Raw genomic sequence first — 23,967 nt, forward strand, 5'->3', positions numbered from 1 at the left:
GATCCATTCTTAATGAGAACTATTGTGTCTTTTCAACATGTGTCATTAATCAGCCTGTCAGTTATGACCCTGCTCTTTGCCATAAATACTTGCGTGGAAGGTTTTAAGGATGGAGCAAGAATCAATGCCACGTCCCTCTCCATACCCTCACAATGCATAATACACATGGACCATCTCTTCCTCCACTCAGGCAACTTTTTACAAAAAGTTTAATATAAATCCATAAATTAGAAATGAAGACAAACAAAATGAAAAATGTCATCAGAGACTACACTAGTAAAATAAAGAAAGAAACAGTGACACAATTTAATAAAAAGGATTTGTATTGTTTGTATTGTCAAACTGCACTACTGCATAACATACACAATACAAGTCATTTCCTGACTGTACAACATGCCATTATGAGTTTTTTTTTTCTTCCTGATAGCGATAACAAAAATGATGACTATATATATGTACACAACTCTGTTACAAGTTATATCGATCACTTGTGTCGAGATAAACAGCACTGACAAAAAAAACAACTATGGTCATTTTCGTCTAGGATCTAAAAACCTTGATTGAAAGAAACACAGTCAAACACAACATCAGTACTTTTCCCACTAGAATTTGGTGATAAATGCAATAAATTAAACAAGAGAACAATGAGAAAGTTCAAATGTCACTCTTGAAAATGTAGGAAGGGGTCCTCTTGGGGATGTGGAGATGCCACTGCGCGACTGAGCATGCCTGTCGATTGTATTTCCCATGAATGAAGAAATTTCATTACTCTGTCCATCCATCCATCCGTCCGTCCATCCATCCATCCATCCATCCATCCATCCATCCATCCTCTTCAGTACATCCCAGTGGTTTGCAGAAACACTCTCCCCTCTGAAACAATAAAAACGATAATGAATAAAATTTCAGCACAATAACATTTGTCAATTTCAGGGGAGACAAGCATTATTCTAACAGTAAAAGGCACGGTGCTGGATCCAATTCATTCACTAATTTCAATATCGAGAAGGTCCTATAGAGCCACAAGCAAAGATCATTAACAAAAGAACATTATTAAGGCTCAGTTGAAAGTGTTTTTCTGCCGCTGATCTCCATTTTTGGCGATAAAACTTCCTGGCACAAAGGAAGCACATCCTGCCCTGCTGTCTGACAGACAATTCCCCTTTAAATGATTTATTACTGGGTGTTAATTATGCAAATGATGTCCAAACAAACTCGTCATGAGGACAATTAAGACAGCCATTAATTAGTGGCTAGTTCTCTTCTTGCTTCACTGACATTCAATTAAAAATTGCTTTTGAACAAGCACGCTGTTTGGTATGGCGGTCTTGGCACAGCGCGGAGCAGAGGTGGGCTGAAACCATGCACTCTTTTGATGAGGCCGAGCTAGAGATCATGGCCATTTCTTTTTCTGTCTGTTTAAGATGTTACATGTGGGATTTTCTCATTAATCTATGAAGACAATAAAGGTGGCAAAATAAATATATTAAATGCCTGTCTCCATTAAACCGGCAACCTCAGAAAACTGTCTCATGCTTCATTTCATTTTGTTCAATTTCTCAGGAGTGGTCTCCCTGTGAAATCTTTGAAAACTCTTCCAGTAGACCGGTCAGTTAAGCATCAAAAGCAGTGAGTAGGTGAAATAAAGAAATCTCCTTCCCCAGCTTGGTCGATAGCTGCTAAATAAATTCCTGCCACTACGTATATGTATTTTTTGGGAACATTACGTCAGTTTTTAGCCATTAATATTAAATCAATTAGTCCCCACTTGTTTAAAGTTTTAAGTTTAGTGCATTTCTGTTTGCATTTCCTGTATTAATCACATTTAAGTTGTCTTTTGGTGGCAGAACATTACAGCAGTGACAGCTTTTGTGCAGGATTTTTTCCACAATTTTTTTAATCACAATGTGACGCCTGTTTTCACCTCTACATACTGAGAAAGCTGCCTTCGTTATCTGGACACTTGTACCTTGTACTGTTGCCTTAGTGTCCACCCTGCTGTCATCGTGGTTGTTCCCATCCGAGTCCTGGGTCACAGGCTCTGTGTGGGGAGGGGCTGCTGATGATTGATGGCCTGTAGCTTGGCCATTAATTAATAAGGACACTTAATTAGAGGCTAATGAACAGTCAAGGCTACACTGTAGTGAAGGCTTGGGCAATATTAGATATGAAAAGAAGAATTACGAAGGATTTAGTCACTTAAATAAATTCTGAGTCAAAACCATTTCTGTACCTGTGTGTGTGTTGGCAGTGTGCAGGAGACTGTGCTCTGCCTGATCACGGAGTTTCACCTCCTCCTCCAGGGCCTCCTGTAGTCTCCTTTTACTCCTCTTTTCCTTCTTCAGGCGCTTCTGGATAAGAACTTAAAAAAGAAGAGGAAGAAAGGAACAAGCAGACGGCCAAGAGTGTGAAAGGATGTCAGAAAAGTTCAAACTTTGCAATCAAAATATTTAGGTGCTTTTTTTAATGCTTGACTTGCATGCAGTGTTGGATGCTTTCTGACCTTGGTGGATATTTGCAACAAAAGCTCTGATGGCACTTTGACCTTAGTAAGTGAGGTCAACATGCTATTAAAGTATAGCAAACTCTGCATTTGCTCAAAAACCCCTGCAACAGGTAAGCAACATCACGCGGCTCTTTCAGTTTTTGTGTTTTGTGGTCATTTTCCACCACAAGTTGCATGCTTCCCCACCTGGTGTGTCCTCATCAACCAAACTGTCCTTGATTGGAATTTTGTCTGACCGTGCCGTATACGACAGCTTTTGTAAACTTGCCAAACTTGATTTAGTTTGTAGCAGACTGCCAACTTTAGTCTAATTCACCTCTGCAGATGCCTTGAGGGGTAATATACAGTAGGTGTCCTCACTTCCTTATCTGATTTTCCCGATAATGGACGTCCTGTCAGCTTTACAAGTGGATTAGACCACTCTTGTTTAGCTGCACGGCCGATTTTGTCAGTGTTTCGACAGTAAAATCCACACCGTGCCAGAGTTAATAAATTCACGAGGGCCAAATGTAACACTCCAATCAACACTTGCCAACTAGAATAATTTCCAGAGACAAAATCTCGAGTTAGCACTGACATTTGTTTCTAACTCATCTGTATGTGGAGCAGCCTACCTCTGTTTTTCTGTTCCATGCTAAGCTGTCTCTCCAAGGTCTCTCTGAGCTCCCGCTCTCGGACCAGCTCCATCTTCAACTCTGTCCTCTCCAGCTGGTCCTGTTTCTCCTGCGCCCTGGCATTCTCTATGGCAACTCTCAGTAGACCCTGCTTGGAGACACACAGACACACAGCAACAGGTTACACCAACTAGGGCTGGGCCATATTATACCGTTCACGGTAATACCGGTATAATGTTAGGCAACGATAGGAAAATGAAATATCGCGATAGAATGGGAGTAAAACGCGCATGCGCAGTGCCTTTGTTTTCATACGCACATGGCCGATTGTTGAGTGAAACAGATGAACCAGAATTGGTTTGTAAAAATGGTGCAACTTCAGTGATGTGGAACTGGTTTGGTGTTTGTCCGTCAGATACACAACAAAGCACATTTTTTGCAGAACATGCAAGCGGCCGTTGTTATTGTCATATTTGTCGGACTAAGATGCTCTTAAATCTGGGAGTAATCTGGGTCCTAAACTCCGTATGCTTCAGGTCAAACAACACTGCAGCATCACTTAGAGTTAAAAACTGTCTAAATTCTTTCATCTTTAATAAAACGATCAGCATTGCTGCTTTACCAGGTGTAACTATAAAGTTTAACTTCCAGGCATCCATGAAAACAAAAGTTATTACATTTAACGGAGTTAGAAGTTAGCAGGAAGCTAGCGGAAGTTAGCTCGCTAGTTACCTAAGCATGATATAGCATGTTCTGACGGAGAGATTTCTGAAAAAAATCAAACGTACAGCTCTGCTATCACTTCCAACATAAATGAAGACAGGAAACTAAACAGCAGTGACGTTTGTAGGGTTACTGAAGTTGGGCTAGCTGGTATATAATGATGTGCTACGTGATCGCTAGCGACACAGCTATGTTAGCATAACATAAACAGTGAAGCTGGAGGACGAACACTAACACTTTTCCACTTATAAAAGTTAACGTGAAGGTTCTTCATGGTTAGAGACAAATGCAATCGCATGGCAGGATGCTGTAAACGGACCAAACTTCAGTCAGGAGAACAACTGAGATAATCCATCCACAATACGAGGTTAGTCATTAATATACTGCAACAACATGGGAATAGAGCAGCTGCCAGAGAATTCAACATTAATGAATCAATGGTACAGAAGTGGAGGAAGCAAGAAGAATGAGTTTAATAAAGTTTGATTTATCTGACTGCTTTGTTTCGCTTAATGTGCCTTATAATCCCGTGCACCTTATGGTGCGAAAAATACGTACTGCACACTGCAGTTTAATGTTGCAAAGCACCTCTTTTTAACTTCAGTGGATATTATACATGGTTATGCTCAGGATATGTCAGCCCATTTCTACTGGAAATGCCTTTTGGTTAAACTTTCAGCAAGGAATTTGCATTTGCACTGTTACATTTTTATAAAGCTTTAATGTACATAAAAACCAGCTTCTTGTTTAAGTGAAAATAAATGGAAGGTTGTCTTTTTGCGCTAGTAATGTTGTGGAGTTGTATTTTGTCTCGCATCAATTATATCGTCGGTTATATCGTTATCGCAAATTTTCAAATATATATCGTGATAAATATTTTTGGCCATATCGCCCTGCTCTAACACCAACATTAAAAAAGTAAACCCTTTACCAGCTGAACCTTACTAATACAAATTGAAAAAGACGGTGTTTCTGAACATTTCATGTTAACATAAAAAGTCTCCTAATTGTAAAAGTATAACAATCACAATTAATCTTTTTTAGGCAAATTTAGGCAAATCTTTGTCTGTCATCACATTCGGTTAGGATTACCGAGTGGGAAAAAATGCTGGTCTTTTAACTGCCATCACCACTTCAGGGTCAGATGGGTTATTTATTTTCTCCCTGTGAAAACCCAACCAGAGAGGGCTTTCATTGTGACTATACTATAACAAAGATGTATAATCTGAGAAGCAGGTCAGCACACGCCCATCTGAATTACTGCATATCCTAAATGTCTACTATTTACCATTTCAGGAAATCCCAAAGAGTGGCTCATCTCTCTTCCTATTCATCTTGGGGTATAATAATAACAATAAAGCCCGGCAGAGCCTCACCTGGATGTTCGTGAGCAGGGTCTCTATGGAGGACAAGCCTTCCGGGAAGATGAAGGGAGTGTGGTGAAGACCTGCTGGGAGCTTCTGTCCTGCCGGGTAAGAAACCCTCTCACAGCCCTCCCTGCTTGATGGGGGTTTCTGGTAGACTTGTCTATCACAGCTCTCCCTGGTCGTCTGAGCGGCCAAGGAGGTGTTATCTGGAGGCAAGAGAGACAGTTTGATGTCTAGTCTGTAAGGCTGATGCACATCTGACTGAATCAGTTTACCACAGTGAGCCCATGGCTTTCACCTTCACACAGACTCTTAAGGAATCACACACAGGGGTGCCATCACTTCATTATGTGAAGTAAGGATCAATAACAAAATTATTAGAGCAAGAAAAGTAAATTACTGACCGTGGTAAATACCACTTTGAGAAAACAAAGATAAGGCTATAAGTGTATGAGATTTTCAATTTACACATTTATATTTATCATGATAACTGGTACGTCATTTACTCTAATATATTCTTCATCCACTAAGAGACAATAGAGAGCTCTGGAAAAAGCTAGAAAGTGGATCTTGATAGTTGATAATTTTAAATACAACTTGACAAAGCGTATTTCATATAGATTATAAAAGCAAAACACTTCAGCTGAAAGCCTCCTGCAAAGAAGGAGTGATTTAAATAATGTACACGTATAAAAATCGATTCGATTTTCTTGAGCTTCCAAATGTATTTTGTGGTCTAGGCACTGTTTGTTTTTTTGTTTTTTTAACATCTATTCTCCTTCCAAAAGAGCAAACCTTTGAAAAGTGGCATGCATATTTGACAATACTTACTGTGTTAGTAATTTGTCTTACAACTGTCTCTTTTATCAAGTGTGTGCTTCAATCCTATTAGTATAGTATATCTTGGTTAATGTTTGTTTAAAATCAGCAAAAAAGATCTTCATTCTTGCGACAATATGTAATCAAAGCACAGAAATTTCTAGCTTACTAATATAATTTACTTAATTTCTTGTAAACACATCAAGCCCAACAGCAAATAGGTGTTTACACTAATTACTGCGTGCAAGTTCGTGCACACATGCACAAACGTCCTGGTTTGGGGTTTTAAAAATGTGGTTACCCTTTATTAGATGGCAGTCTGCCTATTGATAATGCACCACAGCTTGACATCTCCCATAAAACCAGCTAAGAACCTGCATTATGGATGACCATCTGTTTGTAAACCTGAGAACTGCGTGTACCCTATTCGTGACAGAGAGGGAGATGAAGATTAGCCATTTCCTGCATGTTTTTTTTCCCCCTTGCATCAGGCAGTTGCTCAGTTTATGCGTCTACTGTCTTCAGAGCCGCCGAGGACGAAGACGTCCTGGGAGTTCGGCAGTTATTGGAGCAGAGACGAGTGTGAACGTGCGATGTGATATCTGGCAGTTTTCTCTGTCTGTGACAAATGACAGTGTTTTCTCCACTTAGCTGACCACAGCATCTTCTGCTCCAAATCCACCCACCTTCCCCACACTGCCTCGGCCTCACGTCTTGGCAACTGTCACATTCAAGGTGTTTCACAGATGAGAAGCAATACCCCCCCCCCCCCCTCCCCTTTCTCCCTCTTTCTTGCTAAAAGCATTGCTCTGTAGAGAAAGGTAATTAGCAGGTGCTGGCGAGCTCAGCGGAGGGCATCCAACTACACTCCTGTGGCTCTCATACAGACACACACACACATATTCGAAGCTGCTGAAGTGCGCAGTCAGCAGCGTGGGCTCCCCAGGCTCCTTGGATGTGACTGATCCTTTATTGAGTTACAGTTTTACGCCTACTTTACCTCACACTCGCACACAGGTCTGGCATACACATACACACACAGACACAGCTGCCAGCTTGTTTGATCATTTACCCATCTCTCTAACCAAGGTCACTGTCTGTTTTTCTCTTTTCTCCCAACTTCTTCCCCCCCCCCACCCCGTCTCTCTTACTCTTCTCCCACCCGTCCCCAGGGCTAATGAACTTCACCACGTGAAGACTGCCAGTCAGCGGAAGAGGGAAAAAAGGGGGAGTGGGGGGAGCGAAAGAGAGAGACAGTGAGAGAATAAAATTTTGCTGATGTTTGGTTAATGGGAGTGAGGTGTCAGGGATGGCCTCTGATCTTTGCTGCATGGATACGTTGTTCAAAGACCAGTAAAACAGCACACACAGCCAAAAACGGACTCGCATACACACACTCGCAGATTATCATACAATGGATTGACAGAATGACAGCGCTGAAGTGCTCTTTGAAACTCTGCTCAATCCACGATAAAGCCCATCCTGTGATGTTCTAGGTCAAGCACAAAAGTTTGCAATCCAGTAAATGCACATGCGTTTCATTTGCATGCAGGAAAATCAATTGAAAATCAATCACATAAATGCAACGTGTGATGCATGGCGCTCACGTTGTTGGTGCCCTCGCTGCTTTGTCAATACTGTCAGACACCTGACAGCATCAGAAACCGTACCTGGGAGGCCTTTGTGATTTTTAGATTCAATTACTGAATAATGCGATTCCGTATTAGAATACATTTACATGCACGCACACACGTACAAACTCGCATACAAACAGTCTCTCTCTCTTTTTCTCTCGCAGTAGATTTCTGCTGACTGTTTGTCCTTGAGCAGTCCTCATTAAGCTAATGCAAACCTCCCTGACAGAGAGAACCAAACAACTGACGTTGCAGCGCCGTGGCAACGCAGGCCCTAACGACAGGGAGGCAGTCGTTATGCAGATGAGGTCCAGCTGAGAGCGTGGGAGGCCGCCTGGCTCGTTAGACCGCGGCCTAGCAAATGGCTCGCTAATGTAACACCGCTTCCTGGTCTAATGGAGTCCTGTTTTGCAGAATTATTTGTCTTTGCTCCCCGCAGGGAGCCTGGGGGCCACTGACAGCAAGAAGGAGAAAAAGTGGAGAGAAAGGGTAAGACGGTGAATGCTCATTGACCTGTTACTGATATACTGATTTCTTTCTTGTTGAACCCTCTTTCTTTAAAAATAAATAATTAATGAGAAACTCTCAGATAGGTGACGGAGGTGTTTAAATTGCCTTTAAATAACAATGTGCTGTGGATGAAGGTGAACTGCAAGGAAACTGAATGCTTGCTGTTCTGCATTGACAGACCTGTTTCAAAGGCAATTCATCTGTCTGAGAAATAATCAGTAAGCATTATTAAATGACTAATGACTAACTATACAATATATTCTCAGAAAGCAGTTATAAATTGACCTTTGCAGTGAGGTCAACACACACTCTTTAAGATTTTGGAACTTCAAGCGCTGACTGTCTTACCTCTGTCAGAGTGGCTCCTCTTGTTCTCCTTGTTGTATTCCACTGAAGTCCCATCTGTATCTCTGCCCCCCTGCACTGAACCAGGAGAATGACCCAACACACTGTGACTTGACGACAGGCCGTCATGGAGCGGATCTGGAGAGAAAACATACAACGCAAAAAGGTTATTAACGGACTTATAGCTCCTGTTATAGCTAAGAAAATAAAATATAAATAATATATATATGTATGTATTTTTGAACAGATTGAACCTGCCACAATACTATGCGTACACAAGTGAGTACATACGTGTAGTTTCTGCAGTGCGTTCTGTGTGAGATGGTGAACTTGACACACTGCTGCTGTGATTGGACGACAGCTGAGCTTCCTCCAGTGAGGGAGACGGGGAGGGGCTGTCACGCATTCGCTCCTAAGAAGCACCAAAGTGGCACACAATTTCAACTGAAATTATGGATAATAAAAAGACACACAAAGCTCACAAAAATCAAACTTTACAAAAACGAGAATCCAGAAATCTACTTTCAGGTCTTTTAAGCCATCCTAACCAATCATCAAAACCATACTTAATAACATTATGAGATGAGACACTGGGAAAACTGTGAGTGATTTGCTAATTTGATGTGTTTTATGTGTCTCTTCAAACTAATTTATTTTAACAGGTTCAATTTCTTTAATTATACATAGCGGTTTATTTTTAAGCAAAGTCATCAACTTGGCGAAGAGGATTGCATTTTCTGTTGGTCTGCAGCACATCTGAAAAATGCATAAATAGATATTGGATTGACCTGAAGCCAAGAAACGACTAATTATATTCTGGTAGCGATCCATAACTTGATTCCTAATTTTGCACGTAAAGGATAGAGAGATTGAATCATTTAGAAGATGTAGAGATGAGAACTAGTTCTTTGGATGTTAAACGTTGGGAGAAATTTGTTTTAGCAAATGTTTTGTTTTGAAACAACATTTCGATGTAAATCTTAAACTCTGATTTCTTCCCTGAGCATCACGCGGACTCAGGCGATTACTGGCTCGTGGTCAGATCCACCGGGCTGATGGGCCTCTGAGTTCACCTTAATGACGGAGGTGGGAGCCCTGGCAGGGGGGTTGGCGTGGAGATGCGCCACGTTGGCCATGCTGGCCAGCATGCTCTGTCGGTTCATCTGGCCCATCGCCATGGAAACGGAGGCTGGCGCCAGGCTGGCAGGGATCAGAGGATGTGACATCATCATGAAGGGCAACTGCTCAAGAACTGGAGTAGAAAAGAATAAAAAAAAGAAGGAGAACAAGATGGAGTAAGACAGTCAGTTGGTTTTCATAAGTCAGACCAGGCTGGCTCGTCATAAATGTGGGGCTTCTTTCGTTTTACCTTCAGCTGTGTTTGTTTTATTTTTTTTACCCATCACATCTTAAAAGGCTTTCCTCTGTTCGGCCCAATGTCATTTACTGAACTGAAAATGCACAGCATCTCTCATGACAAGAAATAAATCTGAAAACCAGCGTCATTCCTCTTTGTTGTATTACCTGGATGACTGCTCTGCTTCTAAATCACAACTTGAAAATGTGCGTGAAAAAAATGTCGAAAGGAAGAAAAGGCAACAGAGTAGAGGAAGACACGGCTGTTTCTCAAAGGCTTTGATGGCCTCGAGATTTTTTCTGAGCGCTAAGAAACCTACAAATTCAGCCCTGCTGGAGTCAAGGGAAAAACACATAACTTTTCTGTTAGCACCCCGGTGTTCTTTACCATAAATTAACACGTTTTCAGCAGTTGAAACTAAACTCCTATTATCTCGGCCAATCTGTCGTTTGCGCTCTTCTCTTTAAGACAAGCATCCACTATCTTTAAAGAAAATCCTTCCTCTCCACAGCACCCTAGTGGGTTGTTGCAGTCCTTCTATTCATGAAGCAAACAATCCTGTTGGGGGGGAGGGGTAGAAAATGACATAAATATTTATCATTTAATAAAAGGAAAAACAAAAACAAAAGAAACACAGGGAGGAAGTGGAACAAAAGAAGCTGATGGCAGTCCTGGTGCTGGGCCAGCAATGCACGCTGGGTAATTATAAACACAAAGGAAAAAATCTTGGACTCTATTCCGCACAATTGTCACAAATAATAGAACGAGTGCATGGAAACAAAAAAAAGGCTATCCAAAGAAGAGAGATGAAATAGAACAAATAAAGAGAAAAAAGGGAAGAAAGAAAAAGGGAGAGAATGAAAGAAGGGGAAAAGGCAAACTAAGAAATAAAGGGCGAGGCGTTGACTTTATGAGTTGGGCTCGCTGGACATATGTGCAGTGCTTTGTGCATTTGGCAGATTAGTCTCTCACTTGCCCAAAGCAGAAACCAATCCAAACAAAAGATCTTTCTGAATGGAGCTGAATAACCAGATGCTCCAACAATCAACTATGAGCCAACTCTAAATATTAAGCCTTGGTTTGAAACTAGCGCTCCACTTTTGTCACCCCCCTCAACCCCAACTCCAATCCCACCTGCCTCCATAAATTTCATTTTTCTATCCCTCATCCTAACTCTGTTTTATCCCCCCCTCTCCACTCTCTCTGCCCTCCCATCACTTTCTCTTATGTTTCATTAAAAACATCAAAAGTCAAAGTGCCTCTCTTGTTTATCCAAACAAACCATTACTGTAAACACACAGTTACTGTAAATTTCCCAGAAGATCTTGTTAAATGCAGAAATGGCTGCTCCCTGCTCTTCCCCAGCCCATAAGGTGTCACACTCAGCATTTGTGAGTGTGTGCGTGTGTGTAATCTGAGATTGCCTTTGTAGTGGTTAAAGCTCTGGTAGGGGCCTATCCTTCCCATAAGGCAGTGGGTGGCGGTATGGAAAAAACACATTGTGCTTATGTGTGTATGTATGCCTGTGCTGTTTGTGTGTGTGTGTGTGAGAGAGTGTGTGTGTTTCCACTTGACTCTATCATTAACAGTGATTAAGCTTTACAGGTTTATAATGGCTGGTGGTAACCATGCCATCTAACTGTGCACAGATGCAGGCAGTTGTAAGTGAGTGTATGCAATGGTAAACAATGCTTAATGTTGGGATTGTTTACAGACACAAGCACCGTACACACAAAGCAAAAAAAAAAGAAAAAGGTAATAATGGGTTTAAACATACAGTGATTTAACTGTAAGGACATTTTTTAGGACATTTCTGTCCTAAAGCCTTGTGCTGTGCTCCACATGTTAAGTGTGTGTGTGTTTGTGTGTCTGGCTGATAGCATATTCCACACAGACCTCCATAAGCCCAGTCATCTGTCTAAACACACTGATGTCGCTTTAACCTGTCGATAACAGTGTGTGAGTGTGTGTGGGGGGGGGGGGGTTGTGTGTGTGCGCACACGCGCGTGCTTGTGCCCGTCCCGCCATCGATTGTCCAGCGTTTGTCGTTTGCATTCAGGATAGTGAATTAGAGAGAAGACTATTGATTTGGCTTCAGCCTCTCATCTTATTCATCTCTCTATCATCCCCGTGTGCTTACTACCGTGCACCGATGCTCCAGATCTGCTGGCTGCTCTCCCTCGCTGCAAAGCCAGGGATGGGCACTGTGAAGGGAGCGGGTTTTTCTAACATATGACTAAAATAGGAGAATATCTGAACATGTAATGAGCAGCCAACAGGGATTCGATTAAAAAAAAAATGAGAAGGTGATTCTTTGCTTTCCAGGGGCAAACTGTAAATGAGAGCACACTCCTTTGTCAGCTCTGAAAGGCAAGACTTTTTCCAGAAAAATCCTGATTTAATTTCTCTCCTTATGGCAAACAAGTGTGACTAACAAAGCTGGTCTGAGTCGACACTCTCTCATTGGGATGACTAATAAGTACTAATGACTTGCCGGCAATGTTTTGAGGCCACAGAGCAGATGACCAACTGCGTTTTTCAGGAAATGATTCCTGAATCTTATTGAGTACCACAAATATGCAAACTAATCCAAGCTGGAGAAAATTCAGCCTTATAGTCAATTATTACAAGCTGGGAAAAAACACCACAGAAGCAGTAATTTATATAGATGTGTTTATATATTTGTTTGGATTACCTCACCCAGATATCCTTTTTTGCATTTCATCTCAAGATCTTGCTGCTGTTGTTTGTTTTTCTACTAACTGTCTCTCAAAGGAAACATACAGGCTGCAGAGGTGATGTCACATCCTGGTTTTAATCAGCCTGGTTCATAAACACAGCTGCTCAAGTTGTATTGACTTGGCATCACAGATGTGTTCAACAGTGTTATGCGGGTCGTGATTAACATAACACTCACACACTCACATATGCACGTACCAAAAAAAAAGGATGAGACTCACCCAGTCCGGGGTTGTGGTCGCCGTTTTCGCCGTTTCGCCCGCCATGTTGTTGGTTGCTGTGGTAACCGGCCATCGCCTCCAGTTTGATCTTTTTGGCCAGGGCAGAGAGATCTAAGAGAGAGAGACAGAGACAGATGCAGAGATGAAGAAAAAGAGGGAAAGAAAGAAAGAAAAAGAATCAATAAGAGCCAGATCAATGGCCCCCGGTGGAGGATTAGAGCAGTAGGTAGGCAGGAGGTTGTCATAGGAGGACAGGGGCCAGACATTCATTCTGACTGCACCGCTGCACTGGCCATTTAGTCTGCCAGGGAATCAGCAGTGATAGGAACAAGCCAAGACATTCATCTCTCCCACACAGGGATATCACATCCCACAGCACAGAGCACAGGATAACACTCAGCAGCGGCAGCAGCAGCTCCACCTTTCATCCAGAGAGAACTTCGTTATCGGTACGAATTAGACGCACAAGGCAAAAAGTGAAGATACTTTCTAATGGGGGTTGTGCACTTTTGGATAATGTGTAATAGAGAGTGAAAAAATGCGAGCCATGTTTTAATTTGTGCGTTGAACCCCAGAAGGTAGTTTGACCCTCAGATCACCCTGTAAAATAGAAAATTAAATATGTCTTGTGCTAACACAGTCAAACACGTTGAATTATTAAAGTTCAGACAAACCACACAACTGTGCAAACACGGCAGAGGAAACACAAACAGACCGTAAGTCTTAATTTCCTGGTCTTCAATACGTCTAAACATTTGCAACAAACTGAACTGCTGAGTGGTTTTCTACGCTCCCATCAGACGGCGGGTGTCTGAGGTGAACAGCTGAAGACGTCGACAGCCACAACAAAATCGTTCCTTTTTCTTCTCGTCTCCTCTTCTTCTCTCTCCTGCCCTCTCCCCTTCTCTCCTCCCATCCCCTCTCCTTACGTTACCTTTTCAAATGTCAGCATCACAGCGGGACATAAGCCACTGTGCTGCATGTGTGTGTGCGCGAGTACACGAGGGCGAGAAAAAGAGACTAAGGAGGATCACATCAAAGATTTTCCCCTGCCTTTTACGCTCAAATGTCCTCCCTCTCTCTGTCTCCTTCTCCCCTCTCATGTGGCCAGTTCTAATCAGTAGCACTGACATTGCCGCCGTGCCCTCTCCTTTGGTGGAAAAAGACTCTTTTTTCCCACTGAGAAAGATGCTGTTGAACGCTCGCGCAGACACAACGCACACACACACGCGCGCAAATACACATACACACTCAAGCACCTTTGAACAGTGAGAGGAAGCGGAGGCTAATAGAAAATGGCTTCTTTTGAGGCGGGGAATGAAAAGATCAGGTTGCAGTGAAGAGCACAAAGCCAAGGGCAACTTTGAGAGCGGTGAGGTGCCAACAATTACTTTTCTCCCTTTCTCTTTGCAACACACACACACACACAAACACACACAGACTACAAAAGGGACTCAAACACAAAACCGTGACTAAAACAAGCAGCGCCATGGCCTTTAGCAGACTGCTCATCGAAAGTCAGAATATAAATGTAACATGCAGCTTCAGATTGTAAAAGTTTAAGTGCCAGATGTGCAAACACTTCAAATTGATCATAAATTCTAACTCATACTGAAAAGCACAAATAACGATTTAAAGTCTCCTTTACACAATAAGAACTTAAAGGTTTACAGTACCAAGCTAAACACATCCTCACTTCAATTATAAAATGAATTTCAAAGAGGTTTCAGAGCTTTTAGAGATTATGATTCTAACCCAGTTCAACAGAGGGCTTAACAGGGAACGCTGTACTTATAATTCAAGAAAAAAAGACCAAGCTTGCAAGTTATGAGTTGTTTCTCATATGTCAGCAGTGCGTATGCTAATTTTATTAATCAACACAGCGGTCACCTCCCCGAACCCCACCTCCTCATACTATTGATGAGGGGTAAAATGTGCCATCACGGGGGTCTGCTTGGAAAAGCGGTGAAACCCGCCCCATTCTGCATAAGCAACCTGTTCTTTTTTTTTTTTTTTAAACTGATGGGGTAACTCAGCTGGCTGCCAGATCACTGCTTTCACTCTGAAAGCTGAAGCAAGAACAGTTTTTGAACTTTGCTAACCGCTACTCTTGTCTGAAGCAACAACGTGTCACTAGGAGGGATTTGTCTGGTGAACCCTGACATCAGAAAAAATTGTGTAAAGGGGTGATTACACAGGCTTTCTCCTTTACTTCTTGAATATGGAATACAATCACAGATGTTTCCATTATTAAACTTTAATATTAGTTTTGTTTACTTAAATGTTAATGTCTTTATAAGTAACAGCTATACTAAAGTAATTTTCTCACCATATTAAATAGTTAATCTTGAAATACATGAAACTATGTGAACAAACCTTAAAAAAGCTGATTATAGATATTATTTGCATTAAAATCAAATTAATATATATACATTAAATAAAATATTATTTTGATAAGTGCATTTTCATTTATTCAAATTTTTTCCCCACATTTAAACATTGCACTGCAACTTCATACGTGTCAGTAATTACATTTTTTTCACTTTTTTAAATTAATAAATGTGCCTTCCTTTCTATTTCTGTTCTATTTCTGTTCCTGAAAGACCAGGTGGTTGGACCAACTGTTCATTCGTCTTTATTGACGATTATTTGACTGCACTACATATGTACTCCTCCTCTGATTGTCCTGCTTAAACAAATCATCTTTTTTCTACGTGCAGCAGCTTTTTTACATCAATATGCCGACTAAGGGCACACATCGGGATCGTTTGTGAGTCGCTTACTGTAGACAAAAAATTATTGAGAAAACACAAAATACCAGAACCTGAAAATATTGATTATTAAACTATCACAGCCAGTTAAACAAGGTGAAAGTCAAAATTTAATAAGAAATTTATTGTGATATGTGTAAAACAAAACTTGCTTCTTTCCTATACTCTTTTAAGAACATGCCCTGCACTACACATGATGCCATACTGGTAATTTAAGACACACACTGTCATAATAGTTTACTGTGCTCATGCACTGTTGTGATATTGTTTCTTCAGAAAATATGCTCGATTTATGTGTTTGTGTGTGTGTGTGTAGGTCTGGGTGGTCACCTGCAGGAGGTATAATCCCAGCATGCATCAGACCACTGTGAGACAGCATGTGGTGAGTCCCGCCCTCTGTCGCACTCTGCAGCCTCTTGGGCGGTCGTCCAGGCCTTGAACTGCAGGCGGAAAACACAAGCATGCATTAATAATTAGGCAGTTTAATACTTTACCCACTTAGTCACTTTTTCATGCCGAGACTGAGATGGGTGGCCCGGTTAAAGAAAGTGTCCTTCAGCCTGTAAACCTCTGATCCTGCTGAAGTGTCAACAAGCAAAACACTGAAACCCGACCGGTTCCAGGAAGGCTGCTGTACAGCAAATCTGACCTCCCTGTGGATACGAGCAAGCAAAAAACGAGTTTCCCTATGGCATCAATAAAGCACCTCATTACTGTTCAGCTTACTCATTCATTTGTTTGCTTATTAAATGTGTTTGCTCGCCTCCTCTTTCCTTCAATCCTTCCTTCATTCAGTCCTCTTTCCCCGCCGTGCCACAATTTTTCCTCAATAAACACTGACTACAAGCAGATTCACATGGATTCTTGTCTTGTGTGCGCGGGTGTGCGGTTTGATTGAGCCGGGCATGCTCAATCAATCTTAGAGGAAGTATGTGAAAAGCTGTCAGGCATCACTTTGGCTCTGACTAAACGGTGTGAATGTCCTGACAGGGGAAATGACACGGGCCACATCAGGCTTAATGACAACCAGCGTACCTCATCTCCTTTCATAGCAACCTGACATAACATGAGTCTGTGGGCAAGTGCGAGACAGAGCGAGGGGAACAAGAGGAGATGAAGACGGAGTGACCGAGCGCTGAAGAAACAGAGAGAACAGTTGAAAAGTTGATGCAAGACAAGGAGTGTAAAGCGAGAGGAAAAGGTGAATAAAAGGGAGAGTTTGAAATTGTAAGAAAAGGTGGGAAAGAGTAAAAAAAAAAAAAAAAGGGGGGGGGGGGGGGGGAGAGATAGACTAGCAGCAGCAGCTTCCTAGCGTGGGGTGTCTTTGAGCAGATTTTAATTAGAATCTAATCCAGCCGTCATTAAGGCCCCATAAACGAAGCTGTCAGTCAGGAGATTAATGGCGCCTCATTTGCATATTGCATATAATTCATCAATTACACAGCAGAAAGGACCAATCCCCTGTTGACACACCCACTGGCTGAGAAGGGGGGAGACGGAGAGAGACAAAAAGACAGAGAGAAAGATTGTGTAGTCACTAACTGTGGGAGAAAAACAGGTAGATTGTGAGTGTGTGTGTGGGCGTGCGTGTGCGTGCACATCGGAATGTGAGTGTGTGCATGTGCGGGGTCGTGTATGGGTTTGTGTGAGTGCGCATGCGTGTGTATGAAGTGTTCAAAGGTTAATTTGATGAGCCGATGAGCTCCACAGTTCCTGCCCTCGGTTTTAATGAGTTGTTATTATTGTCTCTTATTATGGGCCCAGACCGACTGGGATGTGACAGCTGACATCAGATATCTCACACTATCACACACACACACGCAGACAGTGAGACGCACACAAGCATGCAGACACACTCAGGTAGATTCGCATACCCACGCACACGACATGAAAGACATACAGCAGGGATGTGTGAGTGGGATAAAGTTGTAAGTATGTGTTTTGTGTGCGTGTGCGCATGCACGTGTGTTTGTGTGGGAGTATGTGCAGTTTTTGTGAAGGTGGGGGGCGCATTCAAATTACAAACAATATTCTTTTGCAGTCCTTATAGAGCAGCATACTGGGCTTAACAAAAGCAGGAAATGTATTTTTAGGTCTCAGGTTTGAAGGTAAAGTAACAGTTCCACCGCAACTGATGTTGAAACACCTTAAATGAATACACACACAGACACACACACAAACAGATGCACGCAAACACACACAAACGCAGTAGTGAACATCAGTGGGGGGAAATAAAATACACAGAGACCAAAAGACCGTGGTTGGTTTTTACTGCAGCCGCTTCCCTTTCCCTTACTACTGTTTATTTGCACACACTAATTAATGGCCTCTGCGTGTCTGCGCTGATGGGTGGGTGTGTTTTGTATGTGTGTGTGTGTGTGTGTGTGTGTGTGTGTGTGTGTGTGCGCGCCTTTGTATATGTTGCATTTTAGGGGGCATAAAGAACTCAAACCTAATTTTGTGTTTAGTCTGCAAGTGCGTTGATACATCAAAGTGACCCATGGAGGGAGGTCTATGTGTGTGTTGTGCATGCAAGTGTGTTTGTGTGTGTGTACATGGTGTGTGTGTGTGTGTGTGTGTGTTTGTGTGTGTGGTTGGAGAGCACCGGTTCCCTGAGGTAGGATTAATGAAAAAGCCTTTCATGGAAAAGTCATCAAGCTGAGGGGATGGAATGAGAGAGAGGAGGGGGGAGAGAGAAAACAGTTCATTGTGTGTGTGTGTGTGTGTGTGTGTGTGTGTGTGTGTGTGTGTGTGTGTGTAAGGTGTGTGTGAGTGTGTGTGTGTGCAGAGGAGGGGGTGTATGGCTTATGACCTCTTTGTCTCAAACTTTAATTAAAATCTCACCCAGACGTCCTCCCTCATGCCAACGCTCTGGCCACACATGCACACACACACACACACACACACACTCACACACACAGTTTTTTTTAAATAAAGGTGCTCTGTACATTGAGTTCTGCCCTCCAAGCTTAGTGTGTGTGTGTTACCTGAAACATGAAACGCCAAACATGGCAGCTGGAGCTTAGTGCAGGTGGAACAGAAACAAAACACAACAAAGATGACAGATCTCTATCCTTGCTAACACACACACACACACACACACACACACACACACACACACACACACACACACACACAGGGGAAAGAGAAAAGTAATGAAAGAAGAGGAAGTGTTACAGTCAAAACAGTGGAACAGTGGAACAGCTACTAGCTTGGAGGGACTGAGGTGGTGATAGGTAGCAGCTGTGTGTGTGTGTGTGTGTTTATATGAATGTGTGGGGAGAGAGAGCGAGGGAAAAAAAAATAAGAGAACTTGCTCAAACAAGATTTTGTTTTGAATATATTAGAGGCGCTTTACAGCTCCCATGCTCCCATCCTTTCAATCTGTGTTTATCACATGGGTTTGTATTCGCCGTCACGGTCCGGTTTGATAAATCATAATGTCGCTGCTGTACGCAGGAAGACTTATGTTGGTGGTTACAGAAGGCAGGGAAAGATTGATGTTGTGATCTTCCTCTCAAATCGAGGGCTGAAAAAGCTTTCTGCGCCATTGTTATTAGGAAAGCCTGCGTGATGATGTCATGAAAGAAGCAGGCAGGACAACACACACACACAGACAGACGTGCGCACGCACACACACAGTGGGGCTCGACTTTGAGGACGTTTGATCATGGCAAAAAAATCTGATCTCCTAAACTGATACCGCTTCACATTCCTGTCCCGCATTCCAGGGTCAAAGCTGTGTCAAGACTGAGTGTGTCTGTGCGTTTGAAAAGTATGTGTACTCCATTAAAACCTGTCACAGTGGAAGACATGGAGGCCCTCTCTATCTCATCGTGCTCGTCTCTATAAAACATCAAAAGAGCGATGAGGTTAAAGTTGAGCTAACCGCCCCAGCCTAACACAGACACTCGAACACACATGGGCATACACACAGCCCTCCGCCCCTTCATCCTAACACTGCTGACTTTGACAGTGAGTTATGGCATGGCAGTGGGGCTCAGCTCTGAGAAGTCCACCTTCCCATGCACACACACACACACACACACACACACACACAAAAACACTGGCTCGACACTGCCAAGTCGAGAAACACAAAGAGGGTGCTTTTGTTGTACTCTACATACCACTGTGTCTCATTCATCATTCGTCGTTTGATTTAAGTTCGAGTAACATTAACACCTGCTTCATATATTTGACTCTGCTTTTGTTGACGCCCCTGCTGCATGAGCTGCAAAGAAAAGCGTGTGAATGCCAGCTGAAAATTACCCAAAAAAAGGATTTCTGTTTCCACCCAAATATATTTGTGGTAAATGGAATTTTGCTCACGCTATTAGAAAAAAAAGGGGCCTCTTTCAGCAGTATCTCCCAAGAAAATGTGACCTTGGTACTGTGGTTCATCAAAAATAACACACTATCAGCAGTTTTAATAGGGACAATTTCTTTGGAAGAAATTAGGTCCTCTGAAAACTGCTATCTGTCCAGTTGTTATCTGTAACATGGACTTTTTTCTGGAAAAATTGCCATTAAGTTTTTTTTTTTTTTAAATGTCATTTTCCAATGCTTTGCACAATTACTTTTACCTCATTTTACAGGGTTGGAGGCAAGAATCTTAATGCAAATATGAGGGCAAACAAACCTATCTGCATGGTCCAAATCAGGTGCCAAGTTAAAAAAAAAATGCATATATAGAAATAATATAAAAATGCATTATAAGTTGCAAACCTTAAATACAATTACTTATAAATATATATCCTGTGTTACTATTCAAGTGTGTTGTTATTAACGTAATCAGTTTGCCATGTTACACTACTTTTATGTAACATTCAGGAGGGTAGGCATATATGGACACTGCATAATGAATACTTATAGGGCATCTGTAAACTATATGCACACACACACTTTGACCTGAGCGAGCTATTTGATGTGTGTTACTAACAGAGAATGAAACTGTTCCTTTGTCAGGGAGAAAGAAAAGGATGGAGGATCAGGTTGCCTCCTACACGCCATGTTCTCACTGTGGAACTAATGTCATTTAGCAGCAAAGCCAGCAAACACACAGGCGTGACCATGTGAGTTCTGTGTGTGCGTGTTAACAGAGAGTGTGTTTGTGTGTCACCTATGCATGAATTATAACTAGGCTTTGAGTGAGGGTGAAGTCGGCCCTTCTTCATGGTTTGATGAGTCAGTGGTCAGTGTGTGTGTGTGTGTGTGTGTGCACAGCAGGAGTTAACAGTGAGACAAAGAGGAGAAGGAAAGACAACGGTAAACAGAGGACACTGCTTCAAAAAACCACTTCATTTTAATCTAAAAAAAAAGGACCAATGAATAAACAAACGGCCCAAAGAATAACTAGCAGGATGAAAGCCATGTAAAGCATTCTGTTAGTCATGTTAAACTATCAGACAAGGCTGCTATTTTTTTCAAGCCTGTCTCACTGTAGTGAACTGGAAAATAATAAGTGATGGCTGTCTTAATCAGTAACAGGAACCTCAGTCAGCCTTGACGTGGTCGGAAAGCTGCATCATCAAAATCTCTGAGATGTTCTTGAAACTTTTCGCTTTGGTCAGAAATCTTTAAACAAAAGCCATCGTGAGTTTCACTTTTTACCTGCTATTGTATGTCGATCCGTCCACGCTGGGGATTACTTAGAAACTTCTAATGCAGGTGGAGCTGATACTAATGGCTACCACAGCACACTTGAAGCCTTCAGACAAAGAATCACAGAAGTCGTTTGAAGATTTCAGACGAGTGATGTTTTAAGATCTCATTAAGTAAAGGCTGTTTGAGTGTTGTGTGGATAATTAGAGACGGCAGAGGATGTGTATTTTTCGGGGGTTGTATAACATCGTTCCCATTAACACCAGACATAGAAGAAATCCCCAAGCAGCCAGAAGATGCATCTGGATTTTGTCTTGGTTGGAGGGCCGCAAATGCTTAAGTGCAGGTGTTAATCCACGCATGTAAAGCTGGAAGCTGATTCTCACAATAGTATGTTTCTTTTTGGAGTTTTTTTTCTGGGCTTGCTCAACAAGTCAAAGCTTGTCTTAAATCCCACACTTTGACTTAAAAACCAAAAACGGCTTAAAGATGAAATAAAATGAGGGCATATCAAAACACTGGAATGATCTTACCTACAAACAGTAAATCTAAAGAACTGGGGGGAAAAAAGTAATTTAAACATTGCAGAATCGGTATTTTGGCATTTATCAGCGCACATCTAGATGCATTCTCCATCTCCATTTAATGGCAGGTGTAAATTGGATCATTCATGCTCCAAGGAGCTAGGATTAACCATCAAACAATATAAATTCCCCAAACTAAGACTAATCCACACTGCTCTGGATTCAAACTCATGCTGTTATGAGCATGTGGTCTGCACAACAGCAGACTGAGGCACCAGGAAACCACAAATCCCAGCCAATTTAGCCCCTTTATCCAAACATATCTGCTGCACACTGGATTGATGACCCATGTAGCTGGTCACCATCAGAGTTCTGCAAAACAGGCTAATTTACATAATCGCATCATAAATACCGAGAATTCATTTAATCATCTCCTCTGTTCTGATGCTCAGGGCTAAAGAGTGTTGATATGATAAGACAGCAAGTTATTAAGAAGGGAGAGAGAGAGAGAGGGATGGAGCGAGGGAGGCAAAGAGAAGGAGGGAGAGAGTAAAGGGATCAGTGAGTGAGTGAGTGAGCTTGTTCTGATTTAAGCTGCCGCTTGGGGCCAAATGAAAATTAATTAATTTCTGTGAAGAATCAATTTCTCAGAATGACAGTGTCACATTCAATGTGTGCAAGTGTGAGTGTGTCAGAGAGAAAGGGAAGTAGTGCGTGCGTGCATGTCAGCGCCAGAGATCAGACTCCCAGATAACATGAGAAACTTTTAAGAGTGTTTTTCTCATAAGGATTACTAAAATTCATTATCGCCAACACCATAATCACCATCACAGTGTTTATCATTCATAAAAATGGTAATTAGTAACAGCCCCAGCAGCAGCAGTGCTGTGGCAAATGAGAAGGGGTTAACTGGACCCAAGTCAGTTATTATCAAATCAAACACGAACTCCAATAAAAGCTAAAATAAATAAATAAACATATGGAAAATGTATTTTCCTCATGCAGCAGCTTTAAGGAAACTGAGTTTGCTTTTAAATTAGTGGAATCATTTGTAGGCAAGTTCTGAAACATAACAGACACACTGTGTAGAGATACCCTATTAGATATAAAATAACACAAGGTCATTAGTAATAATGGAGTTTATATTATTATGTAGATTTTTGTGATCCTTTTCATGACCTGCTGACTGTTTGATCCCCAAATTTGATATATTTGTAGCTATCTGCTAACCCCACCTGCTGCACTCCCCCTCCCTCAATAATGAGCTGGGTAACCCTCCATCACACTGCCACCCTCCCCACCTTCCCTTCGCTCTCCTCTCCCCGGACCCCTGCCTCACCTTGCATTGGTACAGTCGTTGTAAAGCGTCTCAAAGTCCTGCCTGGAGATAAGTTTGCACCGGTTCACCCCGGGCTGGATGGCCCCGAGCCCCCGAAGAACCCGGACCTGCTCCACGTTGCACACCACCGGGGTAATGTCCAGCCGTTTCAGCTTGGTGTAAACGGTGTGTAGCCCGCCGACCAGGTGTTTGAGAAACACGTCGAAAGCCTGAGGCAAACAGATGAGCTCCTTGTCTTTCACCGTGAACGACGCCAGTTTGGCACCTTTCACCTCCACCAGTTTGCACTCGTTGTTCTGCGGCGTGCTCTCTACGGGCGACGCAGTGGCGTACACGGGCTTAGCGCTGCTGGACACCGGAGCTCCTCCGCTCTTTAACGGGGTCCCGTTCGGCAGTAAGAGGTCCGCCCTGAACTGGTGAAGCAGCGCCGGGTGCGCCACCGGAGGAGCCGGGGAGGAAGCGGCGGAGGTGGCCGCAGGTGGCGGAGAGTTTGTGGCCGGAGACACGGAACTTGGCGCCGGGTGGTGCCCGAGTGGAGCTGCGGGCAGCAGAGCCGGAGGCGCAGGAGTTGCCATAGTGGTCATGACCAAGAACTGGAGAATAAGTAAACTTCAAAGTCAACTATTTAAGAAAGTAACTTGGCCGAACACACGCATACACTTTGGAGAGTGTGAACTGCGCATGGAGCGTGCCGAAGAGGAGAGAGGGGGATGAAAGAAGAGTAGACGGGGTCCGTGTGTGGAAAAACAGATCACATACTTGAATCAGAATGAGCGGAGGCTTGTCTCAGAGCTGGAGATGCTACTGTCACATTAACATAAAGAGGAGGAGCTTGGGCTTATTCTTAGAGAGTGAGAGACGCGATCAGAGAGAGGAGAGGGAGAGAGAGCAAAGATT

General features: G+C 42.6%; 1 protein-coding gene across 2 annotated transcripts; it reads right to left on the reverse strand.

Moving 5' to 3' along the window:
• Positions 1 to 826: 826 nt before the first annotated feature.
• Positions 827 to 23,654, reverse strand: dachc (dachshund c). 2 transcript variants are annotated; one of them, XM_085369126.1, is made up of 11 exons: positions 23,071 to 23,654; positions 15,937 to 16,046; positions 12,836 to 12,946; positions 9,592 to 9,770; positions 8,810 to 8,930; positions 8,522 to 8,656; positions 5,220 to 5,416; positions 3,121 to 3,271; positions 2,234 to 2,362; positions 1,970 to 2,074; positions 827 to 873 (listed from the first exon to the last, which is right to left on the reverse strand). In XM_085369126.1, the coding sequence occupies exons 1-11, from the start codon at positions 23,652 to 23,654 to the stop codon at positions 836 to 838; spliced, it is 1,860 nt and encodes a 619-aa protein (XP_085225252.1). In that variant the 3' UTR covers positions 827 to 835. The 2 variants fall into 2 exon arrangements, with proteins under 2 accessions (XP_085225252.1, XP_085225251.1); XM_085369125.1 differs by having other exon boundaries at positions 1,970 to 2,080.
• Between the last annotated feature and the right edge of the window lie 313 nt (positions 23,655 to 23,967).

The sequence above is a fragment of the Diplotaxodon limnothrissa genome, linkage group LG13 (assembly GCF_057381915.1).
Source record: "Diplotaxodon limnothrissa isolate DT_005_m linkage group LG13, D_limnothrissa_male_GT1.1, whole genome shotgun sequence".
Taxonomy (NCBI): domain Eukaryota; kingdom Metazoa; phylum Chordata; class Actinopteri; order Cichliformes; family Cichlidae; genus Diplotaxodon; species Diplotaxodon limnothrissa.

Excerpts from the sequence above, each read along its gene's own strand:
- dachc (XM_085369125.1), bottom strand. The coding sequence starts at position 23,654 with ATGACCACTATGGCAACTCCTGCGCCTCCGGCTCTGCTGCCCGCAGCT. Across the intron at positions 5,417-8,521 it reads GAGGAGCCACTCTGACAGAG|ATAACACCTCCTTGGCCGCT; the intron begins GTAAGACAGTCA and ends TCTTGCCTCCAG. Across the intron at positions 3,272-5,219 it reads CCCTGCTCACGAACATCCAG|CAGGGTCTACTGAGAGTTGC; the intron begins GTGAGGCTCTGC and ends TGTGTCTCCAAG.